This window comes from Cryptosporidium hominis (genome assembly GCF_000006425.1).
Source record: "Cryptosporidium hominis TU502 chromosome 6 CHRO016168, whole genome shotgun sequence".
Taxonomy (NCBI): Eukaryota; Apicomplexa; class Conoidasida; order Eucoccidiorida; family Cryptosporidiidae; genus Cryptosporidium; species Cryptosporidium hominis.
Window position 1 is genome coordinate 26,158 of NW_667443.1, and position 10,754 is coordinate 36,911.

Consider the following 10,754-nt stretch of genomic DNA (forward strand, 5'->3'; position numbering starts at 1 on the left):
GGGCCCAAAGCAATGGGAAAATTGATTCCAAAAGAATATATGAATCAACAAATTCCGGGCGACCAGTCATCTCTAATTACTGGGTTTCGTGTTGGTAATAGAGCTATTAGAGGTTGGAATCAGCCTAACACTGGTTCCCAAGCCTCTTCTATGCAAACAGTGTCTCAGGGAGCCCAAGACATACGGAATACTGATGCCTCTAACCAAGGAATCCCGACCTCAACCCAGAAATCTTTAGAAGACTGGTACAAAGCTCATTATTACGATTATTACTTTAAGGCATACAAGACAAATGGTCTGGATGATGCTACATCTTCCCAGTACGCTCAAAGTTGCGTGAATGAGTTAGAAAGGACCGGTTACATTAAAAATGCTATTCAAGCACAAAGTGAAATGGGGCAACAGCCCACCTCAAACCCTAGGGAGTTTAGGGAGCAGAAACAAAGACACCAAAGGAACTCTGTACATGCTGAAGAGGTGAAACAATTTCATAATTCGCTAAGTCCAGTAAATAAGTCCAAAGGTTTACAAAATTGGATATACAGATTATTCAGTACTTATAGATCGAATGGAACATCAAAAGAAGATATTGAGTGGAATCAAAAGCTTTCCGCATATTCTCAGCATATTTCTGAACGCTATAGGAACTCCAATAAGGTCATTGATTGGGACCTGCAAAATCTTCCCAAGAGAGAAGTCATTCAGAACTTTAAACTCAAAGCTCCTGATCAAAGTGAGGATTCTAACTCCACCAACGAAGCTATATCTAATCTTTCAAATGTACCAAAACTAACCCCGTCTTCTTCAAAAAGAAGGTTTAGCCCTCAACTTGAGACTGAGCTTAAAAAAGATGAAGCGAACTCTTCCACCTATATAAACGAAAAAAACTTTCCTCCTCTCAAGAGTAAAAGAGTGAAAGAAACCCATATTACTGATCAAGAGAAAGATACAAAGCATAATAAACACTTAAAACAAAAAAAACATGGCAAAAATGCTGGTAACTTAAATGGTAATGAGTTGGCATCCCCTCCAAATAAAATAGAGTCTGGCTCAAAAGGCTTTAGTTTCTCTGCACAATCATCAAACCAACATAATTCCCTTTCAACATTTGGTTTTCAAATTTCTCCGAATATTCAATCTGGTTCTTCTGAGGGAGATGGTTATATTTTAGATGCAAATGGTAATAAGAGACTTTCTTGGCAACAAATTTTGGCTCTTGGTAAAAGCACTGAGAAGATTGTTGGACTCTCAAATGTTTTAGAGAAGCAATATCTTAGACTTACATCTTCTCCAGACCCCAATTTAGTCAGACCAGAACATATTTTAAAGAAATCTCTCGACTTTGTTTATAATAATTATATAAAATATTCCAGTTCCAAAACCTCTTTAAATAACCAAAAGCAGAAAAAGTACGATTGGAAATACTTAGAAGAGCAATTTAGATCTATTCGCCAGGATTTAACTGTTCAAGGAATTAAAAATCTATTCACCATCCAGGTTTACGAACTTAATGCAAGAGTTGCCTTGGAAAATCATGATCTTGGCCAGTTCAATCAATGCCAAGCACGTCTGAAAGAACTTTATTCACTTGGAATTGTGGAATTTGAAGGTTCAAACAGAGAGGAATTCTTGTGTTATTATATTATTTACGTTACTCTTCAAAATATGAAAGCTGATCTCATTCGTGTTTTAGATGAAGCACAACCATTCAAGAATTGCAAAGGGATTTTATTTGCAATTCAGGTCTGTAAAGCAATTATGGAAGGTAACTACTGCAGATACTTTAAGCTATGCAAAAAAGCTCCTTGGAAATCCAGATACTTATTTGAGATCTTCCGTAATAGACAGCTTATTATAGCTCTCACTACTATGACTAAAGCTTTCCGCTTTATTGAGATCTCTGTACTTACTTCCTCTCTTGGGTTTGAGTCCAATTTTGATTGTCATAAATTCTTGACTTCTCAAAAGGCCGTTTTTCTCCACCCAAATTCTTCAATTAATGAACTAAAGCTCGACTGTAAAGCAAGTTTTGCCGTATTTTCATCTTCACCTCTTTTATTAAATAGAAAGGTCCAGGCCCTTGGATAAGGAAAATTCTTTCTTTCCTTGCTTAGACTTTCGAATTGGCTAGATACATATGTTTGTATGTTCCATTTAGCTCCATTAACTAAGTAATTTTGAGTTATTGAGATTACTCTTGTAATATTTTCTCAGGCACTGAGGCCTTGTAACTTACCTCCAAATGTGTCCCTTGTTCAGATATTGTACTTCCTCCATTTTCTGGATCTTCACCTAACAGAAATATTCGATCACAATTTTGAATAGTCCCTAGTCTATGGGTTATTAAAAGAATGGTTGAATTCTTCTTTTTAGAATAAGAATATATTGATTTCATAATAAAGACTTCATTTTCGATATCTAAAGATGCTGTTGGTTCATCTAAAATGAGAACTGGAGAATTCTTGATAAAAGCTCTTGCTAAATTAATCCTTTGTTTCTGTCCCACAGAAAGTTCGGTACCTCCTTCCCCAACCTAAAATATTGTTATTGATTATTATTTAATTTAACTTCCTCTCAACTTTAACTTACCTTTGTCTCAAAGCCTTCCGGAAGCTCCATAATGAAATCATAAGCTTGAGCCATTTTTGTTGCCTCTTCCAACTCTTCCATAGATGCATCCATCCTCCCTAATAATATGTTTTCTTGAATAGTACCGGAAAATAATATGGGGTTCTGTTGTACATAAGATATTGAAGATCTGAGTTTTCCCACATCTAGATCATTCAAATCAATTGAATCAATGAGAATTGAGGATCTTTCACCAAAATATTGATCATTCTTTTCATTCCTAGTTTCTTCTGAAAATTGAGAACTAATTGGATAAAATCTCTCCAAAAGTTCAAAAATAGTACTTTTCCCTGATCCACTTTTACCAACAATTGCAACAAATTCTCCACTATTAATTGCAAAAGTAACTCTGGAAAGGACCAAGTTATCAATATTGTCTGAGTAACTAAAGAAGACATTCTTAAAGACTATCTCGCCTTTTCTAAGCTTAGATTCTTCTGAGCTATAAGTATTAAAATCTCCTCTGGCTAAGAGATTATCCAGTTTATTGGGAGTTATTGTAGCAAATTCTCTGGCTTTGATAAACTTTCCCAGTCTTTGTAATTTAGTCTTCATTTTCCCATCAAGAATGGATTTTCCTGATCTTTTATCCCTTGCTAAAGAGAAGTCTTTAAGACATCTCTCATTTATACTAACAAAGCACTTATTTCTTACAATAGGATCTCTATCTATGTAAGAAAAGATTTTGTTAGCTGATACTTTAGCCTTCTTCTTATCAGTAGCGTATATCTGAGACCTACAAACTGAAGCTGCTGTTAATATTAGAACCAAAATAGTTTGAACAAGTTCTCCTAATCCAATCTTTTGTTCAACTGTCATCTTACTACCATACCATAAACCAAAGCTTTGAGCAGTATTTTGAATTGCTTGACCAAAACCCCAGCAAAGTCCAAGAATATGAGAATCCATTGTTCCTTTAAAGTACTCATAACGAGTACTTCTTCTGTATTTCTTGATGAAATCCTGCTGTAGATTGAAAAGCTTAATAATAGTATGCATCTGTAGAACTTCTTGTAAATAATGAATAGACTGTTTTCGAGAACCCTCAGAATTGGTATTTTCAAAATCCCTGTTTGTACTTCCTTTAATAACCTTAGATTGAGCATATCCTGTTGGAATTAAAAATATAAAAAATCCAAGAATGACAGTTGTAAGTTCTAGTGAACTTGTAAAAGATATCGTAAGACCAAGAAGAACTGTGACAATATTTTGGGTATAGAGTCCAATATTCTCCCCAACTAAACTTTTTGTTAATCTGGTATCTTCTGCTAGAACCTCACAGAGCTTAATTGCACTTTGATTTGGTTGCTCATGGAATTTAATATCTTGGTATAACATTGAATAGAAGCATTCTGCTCTCAGTCTCTTAATTAGACGTTCTCCTGAAATTTGGAGGAATGAATTTTGTGCAAAAGTTGTTAAAAAGATTAGGATTGCTAAAAAGAGAAAGTAAAGGCTGTATTTACCTGTCTCAGTTCTAACCAATTCTGAAGTTGGAAGGACCCCTGAAGTCACGAATTTCCCGATCAAATATCCCATAAGAGGAAAAGTAGCACCTTGTACTGAAGCAGAAATAATCCCCAAAATGAGAAAATGAATATCTTTTTTGAGTAATAATAATAGCTTGAAGGATGAAACCTTTGGAAGTTTCATGGACAAAGCCTTCAAGTTATCATTTAAAAGGTCTTTTACCATTAAACTGTAGTCTCTTGTATCTTTATGTGCAATACATAGTCCTTGATTGAGACTCTCAAAGCTGCTAAGTGATTGACGCCTAAAAATGCTTTTGCTGGAATTATTAGAGTAGAAAGTTGCTAATTTCTGGAATGTTTTATCGCTAGCTGAGGTCAATAATTGAGGTTTGTTTTGGGTCCAACCATCCAAACTCCCTTCATTTAATTTAAGAATAAGATTAGAATAAATCCCATTGCTTAGAGTTGCTAGCTCAGATCTGGAGCCTTGTTCTACAACCCTAATACCATTATTTGGAGTAGTATCCAGTACAACTAACTGGTCTGCAAAACCAATTGTTTGTAGTCTATGAGCTATCATGATTACAGTTATTCCTCTCTCCGATATGTGTTTTTGGAATTCTTGTGTAAATAATGACTCAGTTTTGACATCTAATCCAGATGTAGCTTCATCTAAGATGATGACTGAAGAATTCCTTATAATAGCTCTTGCAATTGCAATTCTCTGTCTCTGTCCACCACTTAGAAGGCTTCCTTCATTTCCTACAAGAGTTTCCAGTCCATCCCGGAAAGAATTGACAAAATCCCAAGCCTGAGACAATCTAAGAGCATTTTCAATCTCTTTTTCAGTTGCATTTTCATTTCCATACAAAATATTTTGACGAATTGTATCATTGAATAACTTACTTTCTTGATCCACAATTGTGATTTGTTCCCTTAGAAAAGCCAAATCATACTTTTTAATATTTAATCCATCTAGAAGTATCTTTCCTTTATCTGGATCATATAGTCTAAGTATTAGCTTTAAAATACTTGATTTCCCACATCCACTTCCACCAATTAATGCTGTAGCTTTCCCAGGTTGAAGTTCTAAGTTGAAGTCTTTGAGTATAATCTTATTAGTTCCAGGATAACTAAATGATACATCTTTAAACTTAAACTCTCCATTTATCTTTTTAAATTTCACAGATTCTTTTTGATTTCTAACTTTGGGTCTTTTGAATAACTTTCCAAGTTCTTTAAAAGCAACTGAACCCTTTACTAAACTCCCTAAGGAAGGAGTAGATTGTCCAAGAGCGATGGAAGCGTTAGTAATGACAAAAAAGATGCTAAATACATTTGCAACAGTAAAGCATTCTAAATCATCGAAAAAAGTACATCCTGAATCCATAGAATCTGCAACTAACACTCCTCCATACCAAAATCCAAGAGAGTAAGATGAGAATATGACCAAAGAAACAATACCAATTCCAAAAGAAACAAATACGGACGCTTTTTGACCCACATTTTCAACTTCTGTAATTACTTTATAGTATTTGTTAAACATAAAAGATTCCAGACAATAAGATTTAACCAGTTTAATATTATTAAAAGCTTCAAATGCCAAAGCTCCAGACTTGGAATAGACTCTCTGAGTAGTGGTTCCCCAAGATCTGTGTATCTTAGTTATTAAGAATCCAGCTGCTGCTACTATTGGAAGAGAAGCAGACATTACAAGTGCCATCTTCCATCCTCTGTAGAAACCCACAATAAAGCCAAATAAAAATTGTGAGACATTTGATATAAGTTGGGAAAACTTTATTCCATATCCCTCTCTAATTAAAGCACAATTTGCTATAATCTTAGAAGATACAGAACCACAGTCATTATCTCTATGCCAGTCCTCATCCATTTGTAAAATATACTGAAAGCTTTCCCTTTTAATATCCTTAACAAATTTTTCAGCAAGACTCTCAAAAATGGCAATTGAGAGCCATCCTGAAAAGAATGAATTTAGAGTTACTCCGATTAAATAGTATATATACCGCATAAAATCATTATATTGGTCTTCAGTATAGTTTGGGGTTAGAGGTATTTTTTGTAATGCTAGGCCAAAATAAAGCAAAAATAGAGGAATAGAGATTCCACTCAATACACTCATAATAAAGCCTATTATAACTTTCCAAAAGTTATTTAAGCTAAAAAACTTAGCCTCAAACTTAATTTCGTTCTCAATATTATCATTCTCTCCTAAATCATTACCTTTCTCAAAGGTTTTATTGCCTTCAGCATCTTCATTATTATCCTTAACATGAACGTGGGACTCCGCTCCTTCAACTTCTAATGGCTTCATATGTGTATAAGTGGGGAGTAATGCTCACAATTTGTTCTACATGCGTGAAAATTAACTGCATGCAAACATTATCGTATTTAGGCGCCAACATGCGAATGGAAAGAGCAGAAAACAATTAGAAAGTGGACAAAAGAGAAAAATGAGAAATCTTTTAACTATATCATAGAATTAAAATGAGAGGAAAACATATATAAATTTTGTCTACATAATAGATCTATACCCGAACTTTTTAATATTCTTAACTACTTCTTGCTTTCTTTTTTCCTGGAGAAGAATCATCATCATTTTCTGCTACTTCAATAATTAGATGCCTCCCGTATAAGTGAGTATGTTGGAACTGTTCCAATGCTGAAATAGCCTCTAATTTTCCAAGAAATTCGATAAAGCAGTAGCCCTTATTAGTTCCATCTGATTTCTTCGGAATTCTAATGGAAGTTACCGTTCCGACAGAGTTGAAAAGAGACATAATGTCAGATTTAGTTGCTTGGAATGGAAGATTCTTAATAAGAAGTTTGTTAGATACATTCTTTACTCCAATATCAGTAAGTTGCTTTCCATATGGAAGTGATGTTTTTTCATCTACTTGAGAAGTTTTAGATTTTTTTGAGATTTTAAGTTCCAGTGTGTGTCCATCTAAAGTGATGGATTGCATCCTTTTAACACATTCTTTAGCATTTTCGCTTGTTTTGAACTCAAGGAAGCCATAACCCATTGATTTTTTAATAATATTCCCATCAGAGTCTGAATGAGTTTTCATTGTTATTGTAGCCTTTCTAAACCCTTCAACTTTGCTAAATAGATTCTCAAGAGCTTTGTTTGTAGTATCAAAGCTTAAATTCTTAATAAATACATGAACGGCATTTGTATTATCTAAATCTTCATTCATATCCAAAATTTCTTTCTTGTTAACAACTTTAGATTCTGTCTCTTTTTCTTTCTGTGTTTCTGTTTCTGAGACAAACAAATTAACTGGTGCCCATTCTATATAAAGTGGAACACTTTTGAATCTTTTGAATGCTAATCTTTTGAAGGCAGATTCTGCCGAAGATTCATCCAAAAATTGTACAATTGCAATGGTCTTGCTTGGAGATAAGCATAATCGATTAATTCTACCAAAAGGAGAACAAATTTTCTGAAGATCGGATAATGTTACTTGATCTGAAGGTAAATGTTTAATGATAATGGTATCTTTGCTTCTTTCAACATTTCCGACTCCTTCAAATTTTAGTTTTGCTGTAAATATATCGCTTCCCTCTACTTCAAAAGCCTTAACTGAAATTCCTTCCTTCTTTAACCACTCTTTAGTAGCTGAAATAACATGAGTTTCCATTAAGGATACTCTGGAGGCCAAATCTGGTGCTTGTATATCAACAATATCATGCTTTTTAACATCCTCATTATCTATGAAAGCATTAACTGCAGAATTCCCACTGATATAAAGGAGGTTCCAAGTTTTTTTGTCTATTGAAGATTCTTTCCTTTTGTTTAAAGCTTTCAATTTATAATCTGAGTGTACAATTACATTGGATTCATTGAAAGAATCCGTGATAGTTTTTGTTGGTTTATTAAAAGCTGGAGATACTCTTAGTACTCTTCCATGTAGAAGAGACAAATGAGCTTGGGATAAAGCAGAAACTGCATGCTCAACAAATTCGTATTGGACAAATCCATATCCTTTTGAAACTCCAGATTCTGGTGAGCGAATAATATTTACTGATTTGACTTCTCCCCATTTGGAAAAAAACTTATTTAAATCCTCTTCTGTTGTGGAATATGAAATATTTACCACCATTAATCTGGAAGTTTCCGTTGGAGATGTAACCATCTGTTCTCCAATATCAACAGCTTCTTCAAGTTCCTGATTATCTTCTGAATCCGTATTCGATTCAGATGATAAATCAGACTCAGATACATTTGTGCTGGAGTTATCATCGCTTTCATTAAATGTCTCATGTTTTAACTCTAAATCTTGATCAGAATCAGAATCAGGATCAGGATCAGATTCAGACTCTGAAAACTGTATATGTTTTCTTACACTTGAAACACCTGCTTTAGTTGGTTTTACAATTTCACTTGAAATCTTGACAGATGAATCATTCTTAAAAGAGTTAATCTCGTTATTATCTATAAGGTCTGCAGAATCTAGCCAACTTTTGTTTGAATTCTTTTGGGAAATCCATTTCTTAAAGTTTTCCTTCTTTAAATCATCTTCTTTACTTAAAGTGATTGGTTCTTTTTCATCAACCTCTGTATTTTCTTTAATATTATTTCTCTTGTTATACTGAGAACTACCAACTGAATATTTACTCCAAGGTCTAGGAAGTAAATCTGATCCAGGAGGAAAAGCATACTGAACATTAATTCTACAAGTATCTATAAATGTTCCATTAAAGTATTCCAAAACTTTTTTTGCATCTTCTTCAGAGTAAAAACCAACAAATCCAAACTTCCTACTTGATTCTACTTCAGGGTTCTTCTCAGATCTCTTTTTAACTATTTTTACATCAGTTATATTGCAGCCAATAGAAGATATATGATCTTTTAGTCTCTTTTCTGAGAGATAACTCGGAAGATTTTTGATAATTATTCTAGATGAGGTAGCTTCACCCTTTGTACTACCTCCAGAAACATCTGCTGTCATTCTTCCAAGACAATTCAATTAAGGATTCAGCCAAATTTTCCTTTTTATTTTTTCTTTATATCACTCCCATTTAAGTTCATTCCAATAGCAGAAAGTATTCCCGCCTAGTCGATTATGACATGAGCGCCAAACAATAAAAAAGCATGCCAGAGAAAATTAATGGGTTGAAGGAAAAGAAGGGGATTTAAAGAAAAACAATTTTAAAAAAAAATATCTATAAACAAAGGGAAAACTAAGTATTAGAGGCAAATAGTTCATCAGAATTGTTAAAAATATGTGAGTTTCTTATCTTGATTCTTCTTCGTTTCAGTTCCATGTTGTTAGAGGATAAAGTTTTGTTTTGACGTTTCTTGGAAGTGGATTCGGAAGAGTTGGAAGTTTTATCAAGACCAAGAAGTTTTCTAACCGCCATTTCACCTTTTGTAGTACGAATAATATCTTCCAAATTCATTCCTTTTTTGCTTATCAAAGATTTCCACATTTCCTTAATATCATCATCCATCTTAATTTCTTCTATTCCTACATTCTCAGTTAAGGGATAAAGAACTACTCCTTTTAAAGAAGAACAAGCTTCACAGGGTCTTTGAGATGATAAAGGACAACCAGTTCCTGTTGAAGAACCTGTACTCGCAAGTCCTCCATTTTTGCATCTTATTCTACCTGCTGTTTGCTGTTGTCTTAGGCACCTAACTGCTTTTTTGCACATCAAGTTCCGAATCCATCTCTCCATATTGGAATTTGTCTAGGGATTAAGTTAAGTTCAAACTCAATCAATTTTGTTAGTTTTAACATAACTTACCTTCAATAGTTCTTCATCAATCAAAAGACCATCCTGATGTTGCCTCACGAATGCTAATAGAGAAATCTCACTATTTAGCTTATCATATGGAGATTTATAACTATATTTACCTGTCGCCTGGTCCAAAAATATTCTGTCATGTAGATGAATTTTTGTCCAAAAATCGCTTTCTAGAGATATTTGTACTCCATCCTTGCAAAGTATATTGTGAATCTCCTTCCTTCTTAATGGAACTGTGTTTGACTGCAGAATATTCAGTACTTTATGTATTAAATATGAAAATGGTTTCTCTTCATTTGACATTTAATTTCTTATTTTACTCAACAAATCTCTTTTTCCTTTAAATAAATTGTAAGTAGATTTTGGCGGGTTTTTTTTTTTAAATAATTTTGGCATAATATTTTTATTTGAAAATAACAATCCTGGAATAAACAATTGACAACAGAATGTGCAAATATTAATACATTTTGATTGATCTTAGTTAGCAATTGATACTAAAATTAAATGTTTATTGTTTTCTCGAGTTTGTGAATAAATTCTTTAGGTTATTTTAAATCTCTAATTATTATAATGTTAACATAATTATCGGCATTTTTTGGACCCAATCAAAAGTTTGCCTTTTGGATGGATGCATGCATGCATTTTACCCATATTCTGACCAAAACACGTAAGATAATTTCAGTTATCTTTATTTTGTTTATATTTAGCCCATTTGCCAAGATTATTGCATAATAATAACAATGAACTATTTGTTATTTTCTGACCACACAGTATGAATTATTAGAGATTATATTAAAGCAAATTAAAATGTAATTAAATACCTTATTTTGTTTATTAGNAGTATTTTTCAAATTACAACATTCACAAATTTGGAAGAACTTT

General features: G+C 33.3%; 6 protein-coding genes across 6 annotated transcripts; 1 reads left to right on the forward strand and 5 right to left on the reverse strand.

Moving 5' to 3' along the window:
* The first annotated feature begins 12 nt into the window (after positions 1–12).
* On the forward strand, positions 13–2,088 carry Chro.60538 (SAC3/GANP domain protein). Its single annotated transcript, XM_663029.1, has 1 exon — positions 13–2,088. One exon carries the CDS (start codon positions 13–15, stop codon positions 2,086–2,088), a length of 2,076 nt encoding a protein of 691 aa, XP_668121.1.
* Positions 2,089–2,191: 103 nt separating this feature from the next.
* Chro.60539 (ATP-binding cassette transporter) lies at positions 2,192–2,395 on the reverse strand. Its single annotated transcript, XM_663030.1, has 1 exon — positions 2,192–2,395. One exon carries the CDS (start codon positions 2,393–2,395, stop codon positions 2,192–2,194), a length of 204 nt encoding a protein of 67 aa, XP_668122.1.
* Positions 2,396–2,580: 185 nt separating this feature from the next.
* Positions 2,581–6,432, reverse strand: Chro.60540 (ATP-binding cassette protein 3). Its single annotated transcript, XM_663031.1, has 1 exon — positions 2,581–6,432. One exon carries the CDS (start codon positions 6,430–6,432, stop codon positions 2,581–2,583), a length of 3,852 nt encoding a protein of 1,283 aa, XP_668123.1.
* A 238-nt stretch (positions 6,433–6,670) lies between these two features.
* Chro.60541 (RNA-binding domain protein) lies at positions 6,671–9,073 on the reverse strand. Its single annotated transcript, XM_663032.1, has 1 exon — positions 6,671–9,073. The coding sequence occupies one exon, from the start codon at positions 9,071–9,073 to the stop codon at positions 6,671–6,673; it is 2,403 nt and encodes an 800-aa protein (XP_668124.1).
* A 232-nt stretch (positions 9,074–9,305) lies between these two features.
* Positions 9,306–9,803, reverse strand: Chro.60542 (hypothetical protein). The annotated part of the gene is made up of 1 exon (XM_663033.1): positions 9,306–9,803. One exon carries the CDS (start codon positions 9,801–9,803, stop codon positions 9,306–9,308), a length of 498 nt encoding a protein of 165 aa, XP_668125.1.
* A 36-nt stretch (positions 9,804–9,839) lies between these two features.
* Positions 9,840–10,175, reverse strand: Chro.60543 (hypothetical protein). The annotated part of the gene is made up of 1 exon (XM_663034.1): positions 9,840–10,175. The coding sequence occupies one exon, from the start codon at positions 10,173–10,175 to the stop codon at positions 9,840–9,842; it is 336 nt and encodes a 111-aa protein (XP_668126.1).
* Between the last annotated feature and the right edge of the window lie 579 nt (positions 10,176–10,754).